Source organism: Lepisosteus platostomus, chromosome 5, assembly GCF_059453375.1.
Source record: "Lepisosteus platostomus isolate fLepPlt1 chromosome 5, fLepPlt1.hap1, whole genome shotgun sequence".
Taxonomy (NCBI): domain Eukaryota; kingdom Metazoa; phylum Chordata; class Actinopteri; order Semionotiformes; family Lepisosteidae; genus Lepisosteus; species Lepisosteus platostomus.
Window position 1 is genome coordinate 977,447 of NC_142615.1, and position 27,238 is coordinate 1,004,684.

Consider the following 27,238-nt stretch of genomic DNA (forward strand, 5'->3'; position numbering starts at 1 on the left):
CCCATAGGAGTTCCTGGCACTTATATAGCGCCTTTCACACCCCAGTATTTCACCATTATAACAATATTAGTATATATTAATTCTTAGCACTTATATAGCGCCTTTCATACCCCAGTATTTCACCATAATAACAATATTAGTATATATTAATTCTTAGCACTTATATAGCGCCTTTCATACCCCAGTATTTCACCATAATAACAATATTAGTATATGATAATTCCTAGCACTTATATAGCGCCTTTCATACCCCAGTATTTCACCATAATAACAATATTAGTATATGATAATTCCTAGCACTTATATAGCGCCTTTCATACCCCAGTATTTCACCATAACGATATTAGTATATAGTATTTCCTAGACCTTAGTTTTAAAAAATATATTTTATGTATATGATTCTCACACAGAAACCAACATCCTGTACTGGTCTCACACAGAAACCAGCCTCCTGTACTGGTCTCACACAGAATTTTCTTTCTCAGGTAGTTCAAGTACACTGTGTGTTCAGGTTCTGTAGACTAAACAGGACTATTGGGAAATTCCTTTCATGAAATAATTTTCACATTGAAAACTCCAGATTCATTTAAATGGCATTTTATTACTGTTTAAACAAGAAGACAAAAGATTAGTTCCACACTGAGCTGATAGATAAATTCTTTGAGTTCTTAAAAAAAAAGTAGTTTGTCTCCCCTATGAACTACGGGGCCAGTTTGGGTTTAACCTTTAGTACAGTTATGCCTCGATTTAACGGATTTCAGATTTAACGGACGAACTTCTGTGGTTCTTATGTCGGTACTGCCCCGTTATTGTCTGGTTGATGTGTCAGTACTGCAGTGTTTCCCAGTAAGAGCCTGGTTGATGTGTCAGTACTGCAGTGTTTCCCAGTAAGAGCCTGGTTGATGTGTCAGTATGCAGGTGTTTCCCAGTAAGAGCCTGGTTGATGTGTCAGTATGCAGGTGTTTCCCAGTAAGAGCCTGGTATGCAGGTGCAGTGCTTCTTCAGTCAGAGTGTTGTGTATATGATGATATGAGATGATGTCGACTGTCTTGTCTGCTGTTCTATTTATATATACTGCACCTGAGAGACTCATGAGAAACACTTTTCACTGTACTATGCACTGTTAGTGAGCGTTAGTTAGTGCTGCTTCTTTAGTAACTGTACACTATACCATACCTCTGTCTTGTGTCCCTAACTTCAAACAGTAACAGAAATCCTGAAATTATCTACACATGCTTTGCATCTCAACAGTATAATATTTCACACAAGCTGCGTGAGATCACCGATATGCTGGAACCTCTTGGCAGCACTGTAGTGGTTCAGGTGGTACACAGTAAAAAGAGATTTATTAATGCCCGAAGGGTGACCCCAAGACTGAGACCCCAGCTGAGTCAGACCACGGGCACCCTGCTCACAGCTGAACCCCAGAGTCAAAAAACGATTTCAGTGGAGTAAAAGCTGATCACACAGGAACGCTAGCTTGCAAAAGCACTCTATCCCATGACTCGTATCAGTTATTAAAAGGGTAAAAAGCTGCCTCATAATGTAGTTTGTTTTTTGGTTACTGAATTGAAGGACGGTCCAGTTCGGATGTCTGCTGAGTTGTTTTAGGTGCAGAAATCACATTCAGGATCCGATGCGTCTGTTAAACGGAAGCAGAGATTCATGAAACACATTCATAGAGCCGTCCGAGCAGAACCCAACATTGTTCACTCAGCGGCTCGGGTTGGAGTTTTAGAGTCTGCAAACACATCCGCTGGTTTAACATCAAACCGGTTCCAGTTTAGAATCGTCCAGCCAGTGTGAGGGGCATGTTAACTGCATGGCAGCATAGGGGTGCAGGGGTCAGCATTGCTGGGGTGCTGTCTGTGTGGAGTCTGCATGTTCTCTCTGGGTTCCTGTGGGTTTCCTCCAGGAGCTCTGGTTTCCTCCCACAGTCCACAGACTGGCTGGGGAGTTAACTGGTCTGTGAGGGGCTGGTGTCCTGTCCAGGGTGTGTGAGTGTGTGTGTGTGTCCTGTGAGGGGCTGGTGTCCTGTCCAGGGTGTGTGAGTGTGTGTGTGTGTCCTGTGAGGGGCTGGTGTCCTGTCCAGGGTGTGTGTGTGTGTGTGTGTGTGTGTCCTGTGAGGGGCTGGTGTCCTGTCCAGGGTGTGTGAGTGTGTGTGTGTGTCCTGTGAGGGGCTGGTGTCCTGTCCAGGGTGTGTGAGTGTGTGTGTGTGTCCTGTGAGGGGCTGGTGTCCTGTCCAGGGTGTGTGAGTGTGTGTGTGTGTCCTGTGAGGGGCTGGTGTCCTGTCCAGGGTGTGTGAGTGAGTGTGTGTCAGTCAATGGTGTCTTACCTTAACTTGTTGGCACCAGTACACGTCCTGCAGAAAGAGAAAGAGAAAAAGGTTGAGGAAGAACACACAGGAGAGAAACTCTTCGTCCAGCCCGCGCACTCAGGGGTTGACTGTGCAGTTTAAATGCCACTGATTTATGCGGTTCTCCCCATCGGTCGTCTTCGTCTGCCGGTGAGTGAGAGGTGGCTGGACCACACTGCTGTTCTCTCCCTGGTTCTCCTGCGGTCTCCCTCTGGAAAACGCCGCCTCGCCCGCCTCGCCGTACCTGTGGATTTCTTCCTGTAGTAGAGTCCTCCGGCCAGGGCGAGGCTCAGACCCAGAACGAGCCCCGAGGCTCCGATCACGATCTGGTTCCGCTGGGATCCGGGGGCCGGGGGCTCTGCAAGGAGAGGACAGAGACCCCTGCTCCTCAGTCTGGCTCGGGGTGGGAGAGCAGCTCCCGGACCGCGCGCGAATACACACCCCCCCCGACCCGCGGAGAGTCGCGAGACAGGCGCTGCCTCACCCCTGGGAGTCAGGGGGTCCCCTCTGGCTCACCCTGGAGCCCCCCAGAGGGGGTCGAGGTGGCGAAGTGGGGTTCACTGACCCCCCCCAGAGGGAACCGGGGTGCCGAGGCAACACGAGAGGAAGAACGAGGAAGAGGAGGGGATTCAGGCCAGTGTGCTGGCGTGCTCAGGGCTGAAGCAGGGAGGAAGAGGAGGGGATTCAGGCCAGCGTGCCAGCGTGCTCAGGGCTGAAGCAGGGAGGAAGAGGAGGGGATTCAGGCCAGCGTGCCGGCGTGCTCAGGGCTGAAGCAGGGAGGAAGAGGAGGGGATTCAGGCCAGCGTGCCGGCGTGCTCAGGGCTGAAGCAGGGAGGAAGAGGAGGGGACTCAGGCCAGCGTGCTGGCGTGCTCAGGGCTGAAGCAGGGAGGAAGAGGAGGGCGCCTCACCCCACGTGATCTCCAGGGGCGCCCTGAGGCCGCTGTGCTCCACCCTGCAGGCGAGGGTCTCTCCGGGCCTGGGCACGAGCTCCAGGTAGGTGTGGATCTGGTAGTGCCAGTCCCCGTCCGCCAGCAGGCCAGTGGAGGTCACGTCCCGCGTCACCGGCGCCCCCCCCCTCAGCCAGGTGACGTTGACGAGCTGTGGGTAGAACCCCAGCACGTGGCAGGCCAGCGTGGTGGGCTGGCCGGGGCCCCCCAGCCTGCCCTGGGAGATCCTCACCGAGGGCGCCACTGGCAGGGAAGACCAGGCCACAGCACAGCGGTGAGATCAGAGCGGATCAGATCTCTTCAGCAACCCTGGACACAGAGCCCAGACCCCACCCAGACAGGGGAGAGGCTACCTGCACACATTCAGTGGAGCTTGTATTGCAAAACAGTCCCCTGAAAGGACCAGGCAGACAAACGCAAGCAGAACCCAGCTTGTTGCACGGGGATTACACGATCCTGAGTTTCCTCATGACGATCACAAAGCCGCTGTGGGTGAGTCACAGGCGGGGCGAGCAGCAGCTGTCTGATCTGTGACGAGGCCGTCAGGGGGCCCACAGACAGGGCAGGGCGCTGGTCTAGTTTGAGATCCAACAGTCCCGTCTCGGGGACTCTCGAGAGACTGCAGCCCGAGCAGGCAGCTGTCTCACACAGCTGTCTCAGACCCTCTGAGCGAAGACGTTCACCGCGGTCCTCATCAGATCACTTCAAGACCCGCAGCAGCACGGAGGACGGCCCTCTGAGCTGGGCTGGCCGAGAGCCCCGTTTCCAGCTCCCTCAGTCTGCCCGAGTGGGGCAGGAGTAACGATTCTGAGCACAGGATCCTGAATTCAACGCCTTTATTTGGGGGGAAAGTTTGGTGAAATAACCCGGCAGTGTGCCAGCGAAATAAACACTGCGACTGGCAGGCATGGCGCAGCGAGAAAGAGCTCGGTCCCGATCGCGAGAGCAGCGGGCGGCGGACACACACAGGCCGGCCCACGAGAGCTGAGGCTCACCTGTCTTCTCCAGGATATGGTCGTAGGCGAGCTCAAGATTGGGTTTGCAGAAGGTGTTCCTGATAGTCACCACTCTCGCCTTCGACTGCGGATCGCTGTTCCACCTCTCTGCGACCTTCGCCCCGTACTCAGTGTACCCCACAAACTGACCCGCCCGGCTGTCATAGTGAATCAACTCCTTTCTCTCAAAGACATAACTCTCAACGTAGACGACGTCATCCGGGCTCCTCGAACTGAACTGACACGAACCTGAAAACTGGTAGACATGTCCCTCTGAAACACAGAACAGACATTGTCTTCAGTGTCATGATGTCCAGCAGGTGTGTTACAGTCAAGCTCCATCGCGGATTTCGTTTTTATTTGGCCACTGGTTTCCCAGCAAGAGCACGTTTGCGACACGTTAGAAATCGACGTACTGTAGATCCGACACAACCTTGTTATTCTCAGACTGTCAGACTGGGTTTGAGCCCCTGGCATTAGAGAGAGAGAGTCTGTGTTCAGTGAAGCACCAGGACCTTCCCTGGGATGTTCATCAGCTGCAGAAGAGCCACACAGGTTGTTCGATTGCTGTTTGCCCGGGCCAATCGAGACAATCTGATCTGAAAATACAATGGGGATTTCTTGACGATGGCCAGACCCCTCTCTGCTCTCCTGATGCGGCCCAGAGTTACGCACAGCAGCAGCACAGGTGCAGTCTCCTGTCTTTTGGATGCAGTAACACTGTTATGTGTTCAGTGGTGCTAGAAAGTTTGGGAACCCTTTCCCACATTTCTGCATAAATTTGACCTAACATGTGATCAGATCTTCATCTAAGTCATGAAAACAGATCAAGAGAACCCTATAAAACACATAACACACAAAAGGATATACCTTTTCATTTACTGATTGATCAAAATGATCCGGCATTAAATGTCTTTGTCGGAAAAAGTATGTGAACCTCTAGGATGATCAGTTCAGTTAAGATGAGGATCTGAGCACATTTTAGGTTAAATTTCTGCAGAAACTCAGAACATGCTGGCACCTATGGACACACCTGTACGTACTGCTATTGCAGGTACAAACTGCAGCATTAGTTTGTCCTTATTAGTAAAAAAGTCACAAATCATTTTCGTTCCAGAACTGCTGTCAGTTTGAAAAAACAGTTTGTTCTTGAGACGCTCCCTCCATTGTCTTTCCTTCAGCTGACGACCTGGCTGCCCTGCTGCTGCAGTTCCCTGGAGTCGTCTTGTCCCTTACTGCAGGTCCAGTCTCCCGCGCGCCACACCAGCTCACTGTTGCACTGAAAGCCGTCCCCTGTCCAGCGTCCCGAGGGGACTGTACAACGCGGCGAAGGAGGAGATCCAGCTCAGGGGTCAGGGGTCTGATCTGGACAGCAGTCCACAGAGCCGCCGGGACAGGGGCCTTCTCATCCAGCACCCGGAGAAGACCCCCCCCACCCTAAAGTGGCGGTTCTGACGACACAGCGGCACCAGCCTGCACCTGTACCTAACGGTGTCAAACCGAGATGGGTCCTGACACACTCGACCGCAGCGAGGGGCTGTACAGTTACTTCCTGCTGCAGGTGTACAGCGGACTGCCTGAACACCCTCTCACTGGAACGTCAAACGGCCCTGCTAAAAATGTGTTTCATGTTCTGAAAAGGACGTGCATTTACCCGCGAGATAGACAGATAGATATTTGTTTCATTACAAATTTGACGTTTCTTCCAAATGTCATCGTTCTCATGTTTCACAGGAGAACATGTGACTTACCCACTCCACAGTGATCTCCCTGGCCCCAGTGGAACCCTGAAAACACAGCCAGCAGCTGGAGACGGCACAGGGCCTGTTGAGCCCACATCTCGAGAGCAGGAGCAGTGCTGAGGAAGTGTGCAGGAAGAGGACAGGCTGCTAATTCTTCCTCTCTGTGGGGTAAATACAGAGCACCAATCAACAGGCGCTGAGCTGTTGCAACATCTGTGTCTGAGGGAAGCAGCTGCTGAAAACTAGGCTTGCTTACAGTCCCTGCACATATAGTACAAGACACTATAGTTCCTCAGACTTCTGGAGCTCTCCTCTGGGCTCTCCCCTCGGAGCTCTGGACAGTAACGGGGATCCCCTCCTGCTCCACCAGTGTGTACCCCACCTGCATGAGGCTCCAGTCCTCTCACACACAGCAGCTCTCAGGGGGAGGAGAGCAGAGGGATGAGGCCAGTTCAGAGAGGGGGGTGATCAGGAGGCCATGATGGGTCAAGACCTGGACACTGGGGTGACACCCCTACTCAATTTAAATTCCAGACACGTCTCAAGTCATTTTATTTTGTATTTGTTACATTTAGCCCATGTTTTACTGCGTGTGTACTATACAGTCTGTTGTTCACTCAGGACAGAATAAACCTTTACCAATGAAGAGGACAGAAGCATTGCGATACAACAAGAGCTACTCAATATCCTCATATATGTGTCAAATATGAGATTACTGTTGTTGAACAGGAAATGCAATTAAAAATCATTAAGCTGTATTCTCTGTGAAATAGAAGTACTTATCACATGTGTTTACTTTTGCATATCTAAGTACTTAAAAACAATTCTCCATGTTTCTGTTGAGTAAACTTTTACAAAATCAAATTTATTTTCTTAATCATTGTTTTAAAGAATTTACATCAATAAACTTTAAAGAACAAATATCACATTACTTTCCTCACAAAATGCAACACATTTAATGGGCGATTTATCCTTGTAAAATGTTCCAATCCGTTATAAAAACGTCTCTATCGTCACATCTTCTAACGAGTTTCTGATGCACAGGCGAAGAAAAGGAAAACTGGGGCTCATTTACTGTACCTCTGTTTTTCTATTTCTACATGGAAGTACTTGGCACAGTGGTGCAGTGTTTAGCATTGCTGGGCCCTGGGTTCAGTTCCTGGGTGCTGTCTGTGTGGAGTCTGCATGTTCTCCCGTGTTGGACTGGTGTCCCGTGTTGGACTGGTGTCCAGGGAGGGGCTGGTGTCCAGGGAGGGGCTGGTGTACAGTGTTGGAGTGGTGTCCAGGGAGGGGCTGGTGTCCAGTGTTGAGCTGGTGTCCAGTGTTGAGCTGGTGTCCAGGGAGGGGCTGATGTCCAGTGGGGGGCTGATGTCCAGTGGGGGGCTGGTGTCCAGTGGGGGGCTGGTGTCCAGTGGGGGGCTGGTGTCCAGTGGGGGGCTACACACTTCACACCAGTACCTGCTCTCAGTTGCAGCTGCTGCCCTTGATGAGGAAGAAGGTCCCGGCTGCCACTCCCAGCAGCCCCAGGGTCAGGCCCGCCACGCAGAACGCTGTCGGCCCGATGTCAGACTCTGTCCCCGTCTCCGTCTCCACCTCTGTAGTTGGACAAATGACATGATGACACAGTCGCTGTCCCCCTTGTTGAGCAGGGTGGCCCTGTGACCCCCTGCTCTGGCTCTCTGCAGAAGGACACACAGGGCTTCTCTCCAGCACGTTACTTCAAGACAGGAGCTTGTGTTTGACGTGCAGAGCTGATTTCTAACACTGGTCAGTGAGACGGACTTGTCACTGTTAGAGAACATCTTTCATTTACTGAAATCACTGCCCACGCCCACAGCTCTTCCCAGGACACGGAATCAGTACAAACCTCTTATCTCATTCTTGTCACTGTAGCGACACAGGCAACACTTAGGGAAAACACAGTCCCACTGGGGGGACTGTCTGAGCGCGTCTGTCTCGCCGAGGGAAGCGTCTCTGGACGGCGGCGTCAGAGGGAGCCCTGCACTCACCCCAGAGTCTGGCGAGGGGCTCGGGCAGGGCGCTGTGCTGCACCTGGCAGGAGTAGACGTCGCCCAGCCGGGGTGTGAAGGGCAGGAAGGAGAAGACCTTGAAGCTGAAGTCTCTCCCAGAGAGCGGTGTGGTCTGGGTGACGCCCTCGGTGACTGGCCTGTCGTTGTGGGTCCAGGTCACCCCGATACCCATCGGGTGGAAGTCCGTGACGGAGCAGATGAGCGTGTTGGGCTTCCCCAGCTCGACGCTGTCTCTGGGGTACACCATCGCAGTAGGCGCATCTGAGGGCATGCAGAAATGATCTCACCATGCTGGATGGACGAAGGTACTGATGACATCATCCACAGTTTCCTTACTGACACAGCTCTGGGCTCCTCATTCTCAGTTGTCAAATTACCCTTCAGACCTGGGGAGTTCATAGTCAATCCTTGTCTTTAAAATCACAATTATGTAGGAGAAACAGATGAAAGTTATGGTCCTGGGCCAGAGTGGTGACCTCCTGTCTGCTCTGGTCTGATGATTGTAAGATCTCACCCAGCTGTGTCTGGAGAGAAGCCAGGGTATCGGCTTCAACCACAGGGCTGGGCAGCCTGTTCCCCACCCCCACCCCCCTCTGTGTACAGAAGAGCCTCCTGTCCTGACTGGAGGAGCTCACCCAGCTGTGTCTGGAGAGAAGCCAGGGTATCGGCTTCAACCACAGGGCTGGGCAGCCTGTTCCCCACCCCCACCCCCCTCTGTGTACAGAAGAGCCTCCTGTCCTGACTGGAGGAGCTCACCCAGCTGTGTCTGGAGAGAAGCCAGGGTATCGGCTTCAACCACAGGGCTGGGCAGCCTGTTCCCCATCCTGTGACATCCCGCTGTAAGGATGCTTCCCAGCAGAAGGACAGCTGGTGTGGACGAGGCACAGGCTGAGGTATACGTGTCTGGTTCAGAGCGGTACAGTTCAGAAAGCACGACGTGCTGGTGGAGTAAGGAATGGGGGAGACGATAAATAAACAAGACTGTTGCCACCTCACCCTTCCTCTCCGGAGGGTATCCTTCGGCCTTTGCCACTTTCATCAGGTTGTTTCTGCAGAACTCCCTGTTACCCAGGGCCAGTGGCACCCACTCCCCACCAGGGCTGATGGGGTCTGCGAACTGTGGGAGCGTCATGACCACCTCTTCCCGGTCAAAATCTATGTAGGCGACCCCCTCCCCATCCAGCTGCATCTCACTTAAAGTTCTAGTGACGTTGGACTGGCAGGCAGTTAAAAGGAAGCCATGATGCAGAACTGCAAGAGAAACCAAAATAGTTTGATCAGATACGACGCAGCTTCTTCAGGTTGTACTGCCGGTTCACAGCAGGAGCGTTCTGCGAGGTGGACGGACGGGTCTTCCCTTGTCCACTCTGCCCGCAGAGTGAGGGCTCTGTGACACCGCCACACTTACCAGGAAGATCCAAGCTTTTGCAGAAAGGTTACAAATGTGCAAATAAAAATATCCCGCTCAAGTCCACACGACAGATTATGATAAATGATCCGATATTACAATGTTGTTTTGTTTGTTTGTTTGTTTTTGGTAGAGTAAGAAAACAGTGTTTACTTACCATTAGCACGAACCCCACACCAGGCAGCTGCCAGAAACACACCTAGGACCTGGAAGAATGTCATTTTGTTGCTAAAGTCCTGGATCCTCGAACTGCTCGCTGATGAAAACGTATAAAAAGTTCAATCTGACTCTCAGCAGCAGAGAGGTGGAACCCCTCCCTCCCTCTCTCTCCATCGGCCAATGAAAAAAACCGAAACTGTCCCACACTGCTGTTGCTAAGATACTCCTGATTGCAGGCTCGTATTTATAAACTATTCGTCTTTAAATCTGCATTTGAATTAAACCTTAATCACAGAAATGTAACCTAAAAATATTGTGGATCTAAAGAAGATTGAAACATACTGAGACCGAGGAGAGAAGTTTATTAACCACACGTTGGTACTAAATTGTCATGGACTGCTTGAACTGCTGAATACACTTGACTACAATACAGCTGAACTGAACTAACAGTACTCTCAGTACTACCTCAGTACTCTCACAATAATCTCACCATACTCATACAATACTCATACCATACTCTCAACTGGACTAACAGTACTCTCAGTACTACCTCAGTTCTCTCACAATAATCTCACCATACTCATACAATACTCTCACCATACTCTCAACTGGACTAACAGTACTCTCAGTACTACCTCAGTACTCTCACAGTATTCTCATCACTCTCACAATAATCTCACCATACTCATACAATACTCTCACCATACTCTCAACTGGACTAACAGTACTCTCAGTACTACCTCAGTACTCTCACAATAATCTCACCATACTCATACAATACTCTCACCATACTCTCAACTGAACTAACAGTACTCTCAGTACTGCCTCAGTGCTCTCACTGTATTTGTATCACTCTCACAATAATCTCACAATACTCCTACAATACTCTCACCATACTCCTACAATACTCTCACCATACTCTCAACTGGACTAACAGTACTCTCAGTACTACCTCAGTACTCTCACAGTATTCTCATCACTCTCACAATACTCTCACCATACTCATACAATACTCTCATCATATTCTCAACTGGACTAAAAGTACTCTCAGTACTACCTCAGTACTCTCACAGTATTCTCATCACTCTCACAATAATCTCACCATACTCATACAATACTCTCACAATACTCTCAACTGGACTAACAGTACTCTCAGTGCTGCCTCAATACTCTCACCGTATTCTTATCACTCTCACAACACTCTCACAATACTTATACAATATTCTCAATTGAACTAACAGTACTCTCGGTAAGACCTCAACACTCTCACGCTATTCCTATCACTCTCACAATACTCTCAACTGGACTAACAGTACTCTCAGTACTGCCTCGATACTCTCACCGTATTCTTATCGCTCGCACAATGCTCTCACAATACTAACACAATACTCTAAATTGAACTAACAGTACTCTCAGTACTGCCTCAATACTCTCACGGTATTCTTATCACTCTCACAATACTTATACAATACTCTCAATTGAACTAACAGTACTCTCACTACTGGGCTGGTGGCCAGTGAGGGGCTGGGATCCTGTGAGGGGCTGGTGTCCAGGGAGGGGCTGGTGTCCTGTGATGGACTGGTGTCCAGGGAGGGGCTGGGGTCCTGTGATGGACTGGTGTCCAGGGAGGGGCTGGGGTCCTGTGATGGACTGGTGTCCAGGGAGGGGCTGGGGTCCTGTGATGGACTGGTGTCCTGTGATGGACTGGTGTCCAGGGAGGGGCTGGGGTCCTGTGATGGACTGGTGTCCAGGGAGGGGCTGGTGTCCTGTGATGGATTGGTGTCCAGGGAGGGGCTGGGGTCCTGTGATGGACTGGTGTCCTGTGATGGACTGGTGTCCAGGGAGGGGCTGGGGTCCTGTCCAGGCCGTACCCTGCCTTGCTCCCAGTGTGTGCTGGGATAGACCCCAGCTCCCTGTGCCCCTGTCCTGGATAAAGCCGTGAGAAAGTAGATGGACGTCTCTTCCAGTGTTGGTTTCGTGACCACGTTTTCTAAACCTGGGTTCTGGCAGATTCAGAAATACTTGTGCCTGCGCTCACACACACACACACACACACACACACACACACACACACACACAAATCCTCAGTCCTGCCTGCAGCCTCTCTCATCCTGACTGACGACACCAGAGCCGAGACAGGAGTCTGCCTGAGCACACCGGCCCAGTGCGCAGCCTGTCCAGAACCAAGCTGTGAACCGATCAGGCCTGCCTTCGTGTTACTAGGAACCAATCAGGACTGCCTGAGTGTTAGCTGGGATCCAATCAGGACTGCCTTCGTGTTAACTAGGAACCAATCAGGACTGCCTGTGTGTTAGCTGGGATCCAATCAGGACTGCCTGTGTGTTAACTAGGAACCACAATTTTTGATTGCTGTTTTGGTTACTTAGGAAAAAAGTACAAATATTTTTAAAGGAATTCAACAAAAACAGACTTATAAACAGATTGAGATTCAACATATCTACATTATATCTATATTATAATTAATAATCACCCATTTAATTGAGGGGCGGAAGTGGACTCTGCTGTTAAATTGAGGGGCGGAAGTGGACTCTCCTATTTAATTGAGCGTCGGAAGTAGACTCTGCCGTTTAATTGAGGGGCGGAAGGGCGCTCGGCGCTACTTCGTCAAACAGATGAGTATCGGCGTCCTGCTCTCCTCGGATGTTCCCTGTACCCGTCAGTAAGAAAGGTTTTTACTGCACTGGTAGATTTATTACGTGTGTGCCTGGCTGTTTATTTAGTGAAGAAGAACAAGCGGCGCTTTCCCTTGTTCTGAGGTCTTCCCGGCTGGTTGTGACTTGTGCTGTGAGTCACTGAGCCACACAGCGGTTTTCACGAACACTTGTTCTGTATTCACGGTGCTGGGTCTTCATTTTCATTTCTAGTCACCGAACCGGACAGAGCTTCTCCGTGTTAGTTATGGTCTGTGTTCACGGTACTGGTTCTCAATATTACTGTTCAGTCACTAATCCCTACAGAAGTTGTTCCAACCCATTTTCTTATACAGTATATTCACCCAACTGGTTCTTAATTGTACTGTCTGATCACTGAGCCAGACGGGTTTATTCCTGGATATTTATGAGAGATTTTCTGGACTGGTGGTTAGGTTTTTGTAGCTAAACCAGACAGTATCTGTCTTTAATTATTGTTATATTCACCTATAACACTGTACTGGTGTTAATTATACTGACTAATCACTAAACCGGACAGAGTTTTTCCTTATTAATGTATTCTATATTCACGGTAGTGGTTCTTAATATTACTGTCTAATCAGTAAACCAGACGGTGTTATTCCTGAATATTTATGTGATATATTCGCTGTCCTGGTTGTTAATTTAAATTTCTTGTAGCTAAACCAGACAGTATTTGTCTTTAATAATTATTTTCACTGTGCTGGGTGTTAATTATACAGACTAGTCACTAAACCGGACAGAGTTTTTCCTTATTAATTATATTCTGTATTCACGGTACTGGTTGTTAATTATACTGAATAGGCACTAAACCGGACAGTTTTTCCGTATTAATTATGTTCTATATTCCCCGTGCTGGGTGTTAATTGGACTGTAGTCGCAGACCCAGACGGTGTTTTCCATAATACTCGTTATATATTCACTCTACTGTTTATTAATTGTGTTTTGTAGCCATTAAACCAGGCTGTGATCTTCCTGAGTTATTGTCGTATATATTCACCGTCCTGGTTGTTAATTATTCTCATTAGTCTCTAAACCCGACGGAGTTTTTCCTGAATAAGTGTTCATTATTCACGGTACTGGTTGTTAATTTTAATTTCTAGTTACTAAACCGGATGGAGTTTTTCCTTATTAATTATGTTCTATATTCACGGTACTGGTTGTTAATTATACCGACTAGTCACTAAACCGGACAGAGTTTTTCCTTATTAATTATGTTCATTATTCACGGTACTGGTTGTTAATATTACTGTCTAATCAGTAAACCAGACGGTGTTATTCCTGAATATTTATGTGATATATTCGCTGTCCTGGTTGTTAATTTTAATTTATTGTAGCTAAACCAGACAGTATTTGTCTTTAATAATTTTCACTGTGCTGGGTGTTAATTATACAGACGAGTCACTAAACCGGACAGAGCTTCTCCTTATTAATTATGTTCTATATTCACGGTACTGGTTGTTAATTATACAGACTAGTCACTAAACCGGACAGAGCTTCTCCTTATTAATTATGTTCTGTATTCACGGTACTGGTTGTTAATTATACTGAATAGTCACTAAACCGGACGGTTTTTCCTTATTAATTATGTTCTATATTCCCCGTGCTGGGTGTTAATTGGACTGTAGTCACAGAACCAGACGGTGTTTTCCATGAATACTCGTGTTATATCTTCACTCTACTGTTTATTAATTGTTTTGTAGCCATTAAACCAGGCTGTGATCTTCTTGAGTTATTGTCGTATATATTCACCATCCTGGTTGTTAATTATTCTCATTAGTCTCTAAACCCGACGGAGTTTTTCCTGAATAAGTGTTCATTATTCACGGTACTGGTTGTTAATTTTAATTTCTAGTCACTAAACCGGACAGAGCTTTTCCGTATTAATTATATTCTATATTCACGGTACTGGCTCTGAATATCACTGTTTAGCCACAGAGGTATCCAGTGTTTTTCACGAGTCATATTCACTGTGCTGTGTTAATGTTAATTTCTAGTCACTACAGCAGGCAGGGGTTTTCCTGAAATATTCTGGTATATATTCACCATGGTTGTTGATTGTCTAATTAGTGAGCTGGACGGTGTTGTTCCTGACTGTTCTGTGTTCCCTGGACTGGTGGGTGTTTTTCATTTCTAGTCACGAAGCCGGACAGTTTGTCCTCATGAACTGTCTTGTACGTCCTCTGTTCTGTCCAGTCACTGAAACGCTGGTGTTCTTCATGAACACGTATGGTATTTATTCACTGTACTGGTTAAGTTTCATTGTTGGTCACTAAACTAGACACAGTTTTTCCATTATTCTCATGGTGAATAGAGCCCAGTGCCTGGACACCCAGGGTGTGAGGAGGAGGAGGTGAGGAAGAGAGCCTGTGGACAACACGCCTGTGTTTCTCCAGTTCGGGTCTCCAGCACAGCAGCTCTGGGCCGGAGCAGTCGGGACTCGATGGGTTTTCCTGAGTACTGACAGGTCTGTGATATAGTCCCTGTCCTGACTGCTGATTGTACTGGAGTCACTAAACTAGATGGGTTTTTGTGAATTCTGTTGTGTATTCACTGTACTGGTTGTTAATTTTAATTTCTAATTACTAATCCAGACAGTTTGTCCATATTAATTACCTGTCATATTCACTGCACTGTTTAATTGTGCTTTCTAGTCCCTCAACCAGATGGTGTTTTTCATGAATACTCAAGTTCTGTATTCACCCTACTGGGTGTTAATTTTAAGTCACTAAACCGGATGGAGTTCTTCCTTATTAATTATGTTCTATATTCACCCTGCTGGTTGTAAATTGCACTGTCCAGTCACTGAACCAGGTAGTTTTTTTTATGAAAACTGTTATATATTCCCTGTACTGGTCATTCATTCTACAGCTGTCCCTAAACCAGCCAGTGTCTGCAGTGGGTGTCCACTGGGATGGTTATTTTCATTTATGTGTTATTTTTTCTTGACACTGGTCAGTCACAGATGATTATAATGATGAATAGAGCCCAGTGCCTGGACACCCAGGGGTGTCAGGAGGAGGAGGAGGAGCCCGGGGGTGTCAGGAGGAGGAGGTGAGGAAGAGAGCCTGTGGACAACACGCCTGTGTTTCTCCAGCACAGCAGCTCTGGGCCGGAGCAGTCGGGACTCGGTGGAGCACAGGCTGCCTTCAGGCCTGTTTATTCCCACCAGACGCAGGGAGGGACTGGGAGTGGGGTAACACTGTCCCCCGCTGGAGAGGGCGCCCCCACACCTGCAGGTAGAGGACAAGGGGGTCTGCTTGACTGGTCCTGAAGGGCAGGTGAGTCTCCCTCACAGGCGACGCTGGTCTTCCACGATCCCACTGGGAGCAGACCGGACCGATCCGGATCCGCGCTCTCTGAGGGGGTGGAGCAGGAGTCGTCTCTGGGAGACGGCCAGGATGTTCCTCCTCCTCCTCCTCCTCCTCCTGCCTGCTGGAGCCTGTGAGGATGACGATGGTGATGAAGAGCTGCTGGTGCCCCTGGTCCAGGTGGAGATCTGGAGCCCCAAGAGGACTCCTCCTGCTTTGTCTCTCAAAAGCGTGAGCAACATCACAGCGGGCTGGATGAGGAGTTCAGATGCAGGTTGGATGCTCTCTGCTGTATTAACTCCCAGATTTTCCAGGATGTCCAGAGGCTGACAGTGGGAAGACAGGTGTGGATTAGTTGGGATGTGGATTGTATGATCTCTCCTGTATTCTTTTCCCCAGTTTTCCAGGATGTCCAGAGGCTGACAGTGGGAAGACAGGTGTGGATTAGTTGGGATCCATGTTGGATGATCTCTCCTGTATTATTATTTTCTCTGTACTGGTTTTTAATTTGACTGCTTTGTCACTAAACCAGATGGAGTTTTTCCTTATTAGTTATATTATATTTTCACCGTTGTTAATTGTAGTTTCTGGTCACTAAATCGGACAGATTTTCCTGAATAATTATGTATTAATTATTCTCCCTTTTTATGTTAATTTCCAATCGCAATCCAGACAGTTTTCCATTATTATGCTCTCTACTCACTGTACTGGCTGTTAAATTTTCTGTCTAGTCACTAAACCAGACAGTGTTTTTCATGATGACTTAGGTTGTATATTCACTTTACTGGTTATTAGGTTGTTAACTTTAATTTCTAGTCACTAAACTGGACAGTTTCTCCTTATTAATTATCTTCTATATTCTCTGTACTGTTTGATAATAGTACTTTCTAGTCATTATACCAAACAGTCTTTTTCCCTATTAATAATCTTATATTCACTCTACTGGTTGTTAATTTTACTTTGGAGTCACTAAATCATGAAGCTTTTCCTCATTAATTATCCTACAGTATGTATTCACCATAGTGGTTGTTAATTGTACAGTCTCATCACTAAACCAGATGGTGTAATGATAGATGTGTGTTATATATGCACTGGACTGGTTATTAATTTTACTTTCCAGTGAAGCAGATGGTGTTTTTCCTGAATAATTGTATAACACAATCACCATACTCTTTCTTAACTGTACTGCCTTGTCCCTAAACCAGATGACGTCTTTCCTGAATCAGTTCACCCTTTCTGGTTGTCAGCTGTGGTCTCGTCCCTGAACCAGACAGTTCCTGTCCACAGTGATGACTGTATATATTCACTGTGCTGGTTCCTGGTTTACTGGTATAGTCACTCACCCAGACAGGTTTTCCAGAATAATTGAGATATCTGCCACACTGGTTGGTAATTGTCCAACTAGGGTCCCTAAACCAGACAAACCAGCAGTGCTTTTCCTGAATAATTGTTTATATCCCATACTGGTGGGTAATTGTGGTTTTTAGTCAGTGAAACCAGGTGGTCTTATTCCTGAATTAGGGAAACAGGAAGTCCCTAAAGTTCACACATGCCACCCCCTCCTCCTCCCTGCCTGCTGGAGCCTGTGAGGGTGACGATGGTGATGAAGAGCTGCTGGTGCCCCTGGTCCAGGTGGTGATCTGGAGCCCCAAGAGGACTCCTCCTGCTTTGTCTCTCAAAAGCGTGAGCAACATCACAGCGGGCTGGATGAGGAGTTCAGATGCAGGTTGGATGCTCTCTGCTGTATTAACTCCCAGATTTTCCAGGACGTCCAGAGGCTGACAGTGGGAAGACAGGTGTGGATTAGTTAGGATGCATATTGGATGACCTTTCCTGTATTCTTTTCCCCAGTTTTCCAGGATGTCCAGAGGCTGACAGTGGGAAGACGGGTGTGGATTAGTTGGGATGTGGGTTGAATGATCTCTCCTGTATTCTTTTCCCCAGTTTTCCAGGATGTCCACAGGCTGACAGCCTCTAGGATGACAGGTATGGATATACAGATTGGATTTTCTCTCCTGCATTCCGTAACCTAATTTTCCAGGATGTGCAGTGGGAAGGCAGGTATGGATGCCAATATGCATGATCTCTCCTGTCATCTTTTCCCCAGTTTTCCAGGATGTCCAGAGGCTGACAGAGGGAAGATGGGAGTGGATGGGGAGTTGTGATGGAGGTTAGATGCTCTCTCCAGTCTCTCGTTTCCCTAGTTTTCCTAATTGTCCAGAGGCTGACAGTGGGAAGAGAGGTGTGGAGTTGGGATCTAATTTAGACTCATTTCTTTTCCCTGATTTTCCTGGCTGTCCAGATGTTGACAGTGGAAAGACTGGTATGTATGCTGATTGGACTCTCTCCTGTGTTGTTTTCCAGGATGTCCAGAGGCTGACAGTGTGAAGACAGGTGTGGACGGGGAGTTGGGAGGGAGGTGAGGAGCTCTCTGCTGTCTGTCTTTCTTCCTCTGTGGCGTCTCTCTGCTCGTCTCTTTCTCTCAGTCCAGCTGCATGTGGTCTGTGAAACAGCAGCTTCGCAGTGCTGAGCTGGGATTAGGACCGGTGGGTTGCAGAGTTCAGGGTTCGATTCCAGAGGGGGACACAGCTCTTGTACCCCAGAGACGGGTACTTCAGTTACTGTTCTGATATCATGTTTTATTATAGAGGTGTATTGTGGACAGTGTAGTGTTGATCTCTCCTGTATTCTTTGCCCCAGTTTTCCAGGACGTCCAGAGGCTGACAGTGGGAAGACAGGTATGGATTAGTTGGGATGTGGATTGTATGATCTCTCCCGTCATCTTTTCCCCAGTTTTCCAGGATGTCCAGAGACTGACAGTGGGAAGACAGGTGTGGATTAGTTGGGATGCATGTTGGATGATCTTTCCTGTATCATTTTCCAGGATGTCCAGAGGCTGACAGAGGGAAGAGGGGAGTGGATGGGGAGTTGTGATGGAGGTTAGATGCTCTCTCCAGTCTCTTGTTTCCCTAGTTTTCCAGGATGTCCGGAGGCTGACAGTGGGAACATGGGAGTGGATGCTCTCTCCAGTCTCTCGTTTCCCTAGTTTTCCAGGATGTCCGGAGGCTGACAGTGGGAACATGGGAGTGGATGCTCTCTCCAGTCTCTCGTTTCCCTAGTTTTCCAGGATGTCCGGAGGCTGACAGTGGGAACATGGGAGTGGATGCTCTCTCCAGTCTCTCGTTTCCCTAGTTTTCCAGGATGTCCGGAGGCTGACAGTGGGAAGACAGGTATGGATTAGTTGGGATGCATGTTGGATGATCTTTCCTGTATTATTTTCCAGGATGTCCAGAGGCTGACAGTGGGAAGACGGGTATGGATTAGTTGGGATGTGGGTTGTAAGATCTCTCCTGTATTCTTTTCCCCAGTTTTCCAGGATGTCCAGAGACTGACAGTGGGAAGATGGGAGTGGATGGGGAGTTGTGATGGAGGTTAGATGCTCTCTCCAGTCTCTTGTTTTCCTAATTGTCCAGAGGCTGACAGTGGGAAGACAGGTGTGGAGTTGGGATCGAATTTAGACTCATTTATTCTTTTCCCTGATTTTCCTGGCTGTCCAGATGTTGACAGTGGAAAGACAGGTAAGTATGCTGATTGGACTCTCTCCTGTGTTGTTTTCCAGGATGTCCACAGGCCGACAGCCTCTAGGATGACAGGTATGGATATACAGATTGGATGGTCTCTCCTGCATTCCATAACCTAATTTTCCATGATGTGCAGTGGGAAGGCAGGTATGGATGCCATTTGCATGATCTCTCCTGTATTCCTTTCTCCAGTTTTCCAGGACGTCCAGAGGCTGACAGTGGGAAGACGGGTATGGATTAGTTGGGATGTGGATTGTATGATCTCCTGTCATCTTTTCCCCAGTTTTCCAGGATGTCCAGAGGCTGACAGTGGGAAGACAGGTGTGGATTAGTTGGGATGTGGATTGTATGATCTCTCCCGTCATCTTTTCCCCAGTTTTCCAGGATGTCCAGAGACTGACAGTGGGAATACAGGTATGGATTAGTTGGGATGCATGTTGGATGATCTTTCCTGTATTATTTTCCAGGATGTCCAGAGGCTGACAGAGGGAAGACAGGAGTGGATGGGGAGTTGTGATGGAGGTTAGATGCTCTCTCCAGTCTCTCGTTTCCCCAGTTTTCCAGGATGTCCGGAGGCTGACAGTGGGAAGACAGGTATGGATTAGTTGGGATGTGGGTTGTATGATCTCTCCTGTATTCTTTTCCCCAGTTTTCCAGGATGTCCACAGGCTGACAGCCTCTAGGATGACAGGTATGGATATACAGATTGGATTTTCTCTCCTGCATTCCGTAACCTAATTTTCCAGGATGTGCAGTGGGAAGGCAGGTATGGATGCCAATATGCATGATCTCTCCTGTCATCTTTTCCCCAGTTTTCCAGGATGTCCAGAGGCTGACAGTGGGAAGATGGGAGTGGATGGGGAGTTGTGATGGAGGTTAGATGCTCTCTCCAGTCTCTTGTTTTCCTAATTGTCCAGAGGCTGACAGTGGGAAGACAGGTGTGGAGTTGGGATCGAATTTAGACTCATTTATTCTTTTCCCTGATTTTCCTGGCTGTCCAGATGTTGACAGTGGAAAGACAGGTAAGTATGCTGATTGGACTCTCTCCTGTGTTGTTTTCCAGGATGTCCACAGGTTGACAGCCTCTAGGATGACAGGTATGGATATACAGATTGGATGGTCTCTCCTGCATTCCATAACCTAATTTTCCAGGATGTGCAGTGGGAAGGCAGGTATGGATGCCATTTGCATGATCTCTCCTGTCATCTTTTCCCCAGTTTTCCAGGATGTCCAGAGGCTGACAGTGGGAAGATGGGTGTGGATTAGTTGGGATGTGGGTTGTATGATCTCTCCTGTATTCTTTGCCCCAGTTTTCCAGGATGGCCGGAGGCTGACAGTGGGAAGACAGGTGTGGACGGGGAGTTGGGAGGGAGGTGAGGAGCTCTCTGCTGTCTGTATTTCTTCCTCTGTGGCGTCTCTCTGCTCGTCTCTTTCTCTGTCCAGCTGCATGTGGTCTGTGAAACAGCAGCTTCGCAGTGCTGAGCTGGGATTAGGACCGGTGGGTTGCAGAGTTCAGGGTTCGATTCCAGAGGGGGACACAGCTCTTGTACCCCAGAGACAGGTACTTCAGTTACTGTTCTGATGTCATGTTTTATTATAGAGGTGTATTGTGGACAGTGTAGTGTTGACAATAGTGTGCTGACGTCTCATGAAGGCTGTACCTTAACACTGGCACTTGGTGACACACTGTGTGCTAAATGCTCACCTGTACTGTGCTTTAGTACTTGAACCTGTGTACAGTTGTAATACTCAGAGCAGTGAACTGAACACTGTACTGAGCTTTTATACTCAACAACACACCTGTGTGCTGAACTAAAACCTTTATTCTGCTTCAGTACTCAACCCTGTGTGCTCAGCTCTCACCTGTACTGTAGTTTAATACTCAGACACACCTGTGTACTGATTCTTCAACTGTACTGCGCTTTAATAATCAGGGACAGATCAGTGTGCTGAATTATCACCTGTATTGAGCTGCAATGATGACACTGACACACCTGTGTGAAGAACTCTAATATGGACAGTTGTAACACTCAGACCTGTGTACTGAACTCTGTACGCTGTACTATAATACTCCAAGACACACCTGTGTGCTGTACTCTCAACTGTACTGAGATGTAATACTCAATGACAAGCCAGTATTCTGAACCCTTGTAGTGTACTGTAATACTCACAGCTGGACTGAACTCACCTGTAGTGAACTTGAATTCTCACACCTGTGTACTGAACTCTCTCCTACACTGAGCTTTAATACTCTGACACACCTGTGTGCTGAACTGTATTGTTTTAGTATTTGAACCTGAGTGCTGAACTGTTGCCTGTGGTGTTGTAGTACTCAAACTTGTGTACTGAACTCTCGGCTGTATTGAGCTTCAATACTTTTTGACACCTGTTTGACGAACTCTAATATGGACAGTTGTAATACTCATACCTGTGTGGTGGACTCTGTACACTGTCCTATAATACTCCATGACACATCTGTGTACTAAATTCTCAACTGTACTGTCCTGTAATAATGACGGTTCTGTGTGCTGAATTCTCCACTTTAATTAACGACTGATGGGTGTGCTGTGCTGAACTTTACTACTCAATGACAAACCAGTACTATGTGCCGTTCCCTGTCCTGTGATTTAACACTCAAATCTGTGTACTAAACTCTCCTGTGCTGAATGTTAATACCCAGTGTCACACCAGTGTGCTGAGCTCTCACCTGTAATCCAGCCCAATTCTAAATCCTGTGATAAACCTGTGTGTAAAACTGTGCGCTGAACTCTCTCAACTTGCTTAGACCAGTTATTAAATCTCGCTAACAAAAACTGACAGTATCGGGAAAACTGTACAAATTTCATATTAAATGCACTTTTGTGAACGTGCTGTATGTTGGCCACATCCTTCCTGCTCTCTAGCTGCTGTACACACACCTGAAATGGGCTCTCCTACCAGCCTTAATCCTTTCTGGTCTTTTTGAACTGGCGTCTCGATTTCAATCGAAGCCTCACTGTCGCGTGTTTGACTTTCTGCTGGTCCGCTCCTCTGTTGTGAGAGAGCACTGTCTCCTTCTCCAAGGGATCAGCCAGGAAGGAGACGGGTCATAAACACGGGCACTGATGTGGGTCTCCTCCACAAGTCCCATCCAGCAAGCACAGGTTGTGCAGCACATTTCACCCCAGAACTGTTCAACATCTGTGTGCTGAGCTGACAAGTAAGTAGTGTTTGTGGGTAGAACAGTCTTGAAATCGAGCTGTTGAATTCAGTTCACCTGCACTCATTCAGATCACAAACACAGCCTGTGACACAGCATGTCCTCCAGAAATATAAGACCTGCAGGAATGTCTCTTTTATGTGTGATTTTCCATCAAATTTACTGCTTTTTTCCACAATATTTAAGGAATCTAAAAAATGTCGCTGTATCGGTTTCATGAAAATATTTAACATGAATATAGTGGCAACATCTCTTGGTCAAGAGCATGTTTACAGTGTAAGAGGGCTGCTTTCACGTCTCTGTTTTGTTGCCTCGTTCTGACCTGCAGACCGTGATGGTGATATGGTGTTGCTCAGACAGTACATTGAAACTTCATCTCTGTTGTGTTGTGAGGTGGAGGTTTCATTGTCGTGTGAAACACACTCATCAACGATTCAGTATAACCTGGAAATGTAAAAATAGTGTTGAAGTTCTCCTGTAATACTGACTGTCACGTGTGCTGAACTAATCAGCTGTACTGAGCTCTGATTCTGAAAGGTGTACTGAACTCTGACCTCTACTGTTGTAACTTAGACCTGTGTAATGTCCCTCACATGTACTGTTGTAGTACTGAGCTTTAATTCTGAAACATGTACCAATTTCTGCTCCTGTACTGCAGTACTCAGATCTGTGTGTTAATCTTTCCCCTGTATTGTGCTGTAATATTCAAGCCTGTGCTCTGAGCTCTTACATGTACTATTGTAATCATAACTGTATGCTGACCTCTTAACTGTACATTGTACTGTACTACTCCGATCTGTATTTTGACCTCACATGTACTGTTGTAATACTGAAATGTGTGTAATGACTTTACTGGTTTCCTGAAGTCTTGCTTGTACTGCTGTTTCTGTCTTATGTGCTTTACTGAGCTTCAGTTGTTTAAACTTATGTACTGAACTCTGTACCTGTACTGTTGTGATTCTCAGACCTGTATAATGACCTTACCTGTATCCTGAAGTCCTGCTTGTTCTACTGTAATAGTCTTGTGTACTGTACTGAACTCTTCTTGTACTGTTGTAAACATGAGAGCTGTGTACTGAGTTTAAATTCTGAAATGTGTATTGATCTCTGCTTCTGTACTGTTGTAATACTCAGCCCTGGATCCTGAACTCTGTTCCTGTACTGTTGTAATTGTCGAACCTGTATACTGCTTCTGCTTGTACTGATGAAATAGTGAGATCTGTGTACTGAACTCTGCCTCTGTGCTGTAATAAGACTCTGATCTGCCTTGAACTCTTGCCTGTTCTGATCTTTACTGCTGCAGTATTTGCTGAAGTCTGCTCCTGTACTTTTGTGATAAACCTGTTGACTAGGCTTTCCATGGTATCTGGCTGTAATATTCAAGTCTGTTTTTGTAGCTCTGGTATGTACTACTGTAGTTAGAACTATATCCTAACCTCATAACTGTACATTGTACTGTAGTACTCATATCTGTTTCCTGACCTCACATGTACTGCTGTATGATTGAGAACTGGGTACTGAACTCACTGGTTCTGCGTTTATTCTGGAACTTGAACTGAACTCTGCTCCTGTCCCATAGTGCTACTCCCCCCAATGCCCCTAACGTTGCTGTAGTTTGCAGATGCTTTACTCAACTCTGTGTCTGTATTTTCATAGTACTTTGAATTATAGACTGAACTCTCACCTTTTCTAAGCTTATAGTCTGAACCATGTACTGAGCTCTGCTCCTGTACTGTTGTAATACTCAGCACTGTGGCCTAAGGGAGCTGTAGTACTGTTGAAATATTCAAGTCTGTGTTCTGAGCTTTTCAATGTACTACTGTAATCATCACTATATATTTAACTCCGCAGGCTGGAGTGTACTTACCATTAAGGTAAACTTTGTGTACTAAACTTTTTACCGGGGCTGTGCTGATGCCTACTCTACTGCTCTCTTATCGGTGTATCTCAATATACTGCTGTAGTGCTCAGGCTTATGGCTTAAGTTCATAACTGTAAAGTAGTACTCAACCCTGTACCCTGACTGTGCTTGTATTGTAATTCTGGTCATGGTGGGCTGGACTCTGTACCTGTAGTGTTGTGATAGGCTCACTGGTGTTGTCCTCTCCTGTACATTGTTGTAATACTGAACACTCCCCCCTTAACTGTCACACATACTGTCCAGTGTGCAGCCCTGTGTCCTCATCTCCCACACCTGCTGCAGTAACACTCCAGCCTTTTCCTGCTCTCTCAGACCTTGACTTGTAGTGTTCAGACCTGTGTTGAACTGTACATCTGTCCTCTGCATTAATCTTGACACACTGAGCTTTTACCTGTGTTGTGGCAGCACAGTGACCGAGTGCTGAATCCGATTTATCATTTCCTGATTACAGATAGGGTCGGTGTAAGGACTCTGAACTCAATGTGGGTAAGTTCACCCCTGGGGCTCTCTGTACTCCAGCACAAAGCTGTGCCTGTTATTTGCACAACTCGCAGGGGTCCTGGTGTCATCTTGATCATGAAAAGCAACCTGACTGGAGAACAGCTGTGTCAAGAGCAGAGCTGGTGGAGCTGTGAATAAAGTCACTATGGGGAGGTGGTGAATATTAACTCAGGGGCTGGTCACACCACATCTCATGATTCTCACAGTCAGGGGGCCAGTGTTCTCTCCTGTCACTGTACCCAAACCCCCACGCTGCAGCCTCAGACAGAAAGGAAAGGGGCACCCTTATTAAAGTCACAGCTTCTGTTTGAAATCACTGCACCAAGAGGCGTCTAGCTCAGAGATGGAGGGAGGTGAGAGGCTAAACATCTACCTCTTCCCCTGCCCCTTGATTCTCCAGCAGAGTGATCCCCTCCAGGCTGCACTACATTTCCCAGCAGGCCATGAGGGAATGGTGGCCAACAGGCTGCCTCCCCTGGGTTACTGATGCAGCTGTTAATTCTAGGCTGTAGCCAGTGTGTATAACGAGGGGGGTGGAGTAGAGCTCATGCAGAGGGCTGGGAGAACTGCATCACCCACAAGGACCTGCTCCATTCAGTCACCTGACCCCTGGGACAAAGATGATTGGTCAGAAGACATTTGAAAAGCAGGCAGTGACAGAGGGCAGTAGTGCTGTTGGAGGAGCAGAGATAGAAAAGAGCTCTCGCCTCCAACACAGAAACCGATCTGGGACAGTTTGTAGACCTACTGCTCAGTGGTCCTGTTGTTCAGGTCTCTGCAGGGGAGGGGGGCTGGTGACCCTCTGATGGGATTCACTCTGGGAGAATGAGGGAACAAGTAACAGCTGATCCTCATGACTGCTCTCACCTCCTGGCCAGGGGAGTCTCTCACACAGAAGCTAAACCCAGTAGTTTTTCCATCTTTTTCAGCTGAGAGGGGATGAGGGACCTGTCCTGACCCACTGTGCAGTTAACAGTCCCCATCCTCCTACTGCAGCTGAGGCACAGCTGGACAGCTCTCAGGACAGACACTCACAGCCACAAGGTAAGGAAACAGGGCTCTTTATTCACAGTTTGAGATGAAGCGTTCCAGAAACCACAAGACAAACCTCTAGTTCTTCTCCCAACTGTAGCTAGACGTGCAGTCGGCTTCCCCAGGCCTCTGTGAAGACAAGTCAGACCTCCTCCCCCGACACAGCTCAGCTCTGCAGCTCTTCCCTCCTGCTCTGCTCAGCACAACTGCTCTCTGTCCCCAGCAGCACCAGACTGAAGGCCTCCCCTCCTGCCTTTTAACTGTCTCCCCACCAATCGTCTTCCACCAATTAGGCAGGTGATTATAGGCTGCAGGTTGTTCTCCTGGGCCTCGTTGGGGATGATCCCCTATAAAACTCAGACTGTTAAACGAGGACTGGAGCTTGTTTTGGGTCTCAGGATTAATCTTGCTGGATGTCCTACAGGCTCCCCTGTGTTGGGTCTCAGTTGTTCCTAAAAAATCAAAAAAAAATAAAAGTGTAATTATGTGAATATTTGTGCAAATTAAATGAAAACCAAGCATCTTGTTTTCTACAGGTTTTGATCCCACAGCCTCTGTGTTAGAAGCCCAGAGCTCTTCTACTGAGCCACATTGTCTCTGTGAGTCTGGGGCTCCTGTGTGCTCTTGGCCTTCCCAGCTCAGGGTTCGAGAGTGAGGGATAAAAGACAGACCGAATGAGCTCTCCTTCAGGACAGGAGCCAGTGGAGGAGTGGAGATGGTGCTGAGCTCCTGAGCACAAGGTTGTGGGTTCAAGTCCTGGCTGAGAGCTGTTGAATTTGCAGTGTGATTCTCCCCAGCAGTGAGAGGGTGAGAAGTAAGAACCCACAGCCCTTGTGTCTTTATTTATCAGTGTGTTACTGTTCACAAGAATTAAATTAACAAAAGCTCCTGGTCCTTCCAGGATTTGAACCCACAACCTCCAGGCAGAAGTCCAGAGCTCTTCCCCTGAGCCACAGCGTGTCTTTGTAGGTGTGGGGCTCCTGTGGGCTCTTGGTCTTCCCAGTTCACGGCTGAAACGGAGGGATAAGAGACAGACCGAATCCCTCTCCACTCCGGGCAGCAGACGGAGGAGTGGAGACGGTGCTGGGCTCATGACCGCAAGGTTGTGGGTTCAAATCCTGGCTGATCCCTGGTAAGTATCACCCAGGTGAGTATCCAAGGTAAGTATGTGGGCTGGGTAGACAGGAGGGGGTAGACAGGGCTAGGCAGGAGGGTGGGACAGTCAGGTTGAGAGGGTGGGGTAGGTAGGACAGGCAGGGCCAGGTAGTGCAGGTAGGAGGAGGGTGGGGTAGACAGGCCCAGCTAGCAGGTGGGGGCAGGTCAGCTGAGAGAGGACAGGCAGGGCTGGGAGGTGCAGGCAGGGGG

At 47.9% G+C, this 27,238-nt stretch overlaps 2 protein-coding genes and 1 long non-coding RNA gene across 6 annotated transcripts; 1 reads left to right on the forward strand and 2 right to left on the reverse strand.

The window, feature by feature from the left end:
* Positions 1 to 581: 581 nt before the first annotated feature.
* LOC148662331 (class II histocompatibility antigen, B-L beta chain-like) lies at positions 582 to 6,304 on the reverse strand. Of its 2 annotated transcripts, none has more exons than XM_088631094.1 (6): positions 6,051 to 6,304; positions 4,300 to 4,572; positions 3,266 to 3,455; positions 2,601 to 2,714; positions 2,336 to 2,362; positions 582 to 1,642 (listed from the first exon to the last, which is right to left on the reverse strand). In XM_088631094.1, the coding sequence occupies exons 1-6, from the start codon at positions 6,136 to 6,138 to the stop codon at positions 1,627 to 1,629; spliced, it is 708 nt and encodes a 235-aa protein (XP_088487220.1). In that variant the 5' UTR covers positions 6,139 to 6,304; the 3' UTR covers positions 582 to 1,626. The 2 variants fall into 2 exon arrangements, with proteins under 2 accessions (XP_088487220.1, XP_088487219.1); XM_088631093.1 differs by having other exon boundaries at positions 3,266 to 3,547; positions 6,051 to 6,224.
* A 265-nt stretch (positions 6,305 to 6,569) lies between these two features.
* Positions 6,570 to 10,444, reverse strand: LOC148662332 (H-2 class II histocompatibility antigen, A-Q alpha chain-like). The gene is made up of 4 exons (XM_088631095.1): positions 9,637 to 10,444; positions 9,068 to 9,322; positions 8,051 to 8,332; positions 6,570 to 7,636 (listed from the first exon to the last, which is right to left on the reverse strand). Exons 1-4 carry the CDS (start codon positions 9,698 to 9,700, stop codon positions 7,506 to 7,508), a joined length of 732 nt encoding a protein of 243 aa, XP_088487221.1. The 5' UTR covers positions 9,701 to 10,444; the 3' UTR covers positions 6,570 to 7,505.
* Positions 10,445 to 12,325: 1,881 nt separating this feature from the next.
* LOC148662333 (uncharacterized) lies at positions 12,326 to 26,763 on the forward strand. 3 transcript variants are annotated; one of them, XR_015936749.1, is made up of 6 exons: positions 12,326 to 15,913; positions 16,039 to 16,076; positions 17,755 to 17,881; positions 18,004 to 22,419; positions 25,771 to 25,885; positions 25,974 to 26,763. It is a non-coding gene; the product is annotated as an uncharacterized LOC148662333 (long non-coding RNA). The 3 variants fall into 3 exon arrangements; XR_015936747.1 differs by having other exon boundaries at positions 12,326 to 16,076; XR_015936748.1 differs by lacking the exon at positions 17,755 to 17,881 and having other exon boundaries at positions 12,327 to 16,076; positions 18,034 to 22,419.
* Positions 26,764 to 27,238: the final 475 nt, after the last annotated feature.

Bases quoted from the DNA above. Each gene is read 5' to 3' on its own strand.
- LOC148662331 (XM_088631093.1), bottom strand. From the start codon at position 6,138: ATGTGGGCTCAACAGGCCCTGTGCCGTCTCCAGCTGCTGGCTGTGTTT. The intron at 4,573-6,050 runs GTAAGTCACATG...TCTGTGTTTCAG, and splicing joins GGGAGATCACTGTGGAGTGG to AGGGACATGTCTACCAGTTT. The intron at 2,363-2,600 runs GTACGGCGAGGC...CTCTTTCTGCAG, and splicing joins CTACAGGAAGAAATCCACAG to GACGTGTACTGGTGCCAACA.
- LOC148662332 (XM_088631095.1), bottom strand. From the start codon at position 9,700: ATGACATTCTTCCAGGTCCTAGGTGTGTTTCTGGCAGCTGCCTGGTGT. The intron at 8,333-9,067 runs GTGAGGTGGCAA...GCATGCCCTCAG, and splicing joins ATACCCTCCGGAGAGGAAGG to ATGCGCCTACTGCGATGGTG. The intron at 7,637-8,050 runs GTGAGTGCAGGG...GTCCAACTACAG, and splicing joins GCCCCTCGCCAGACTCTGGG to AGGTGGAGACGGAGACGGGG.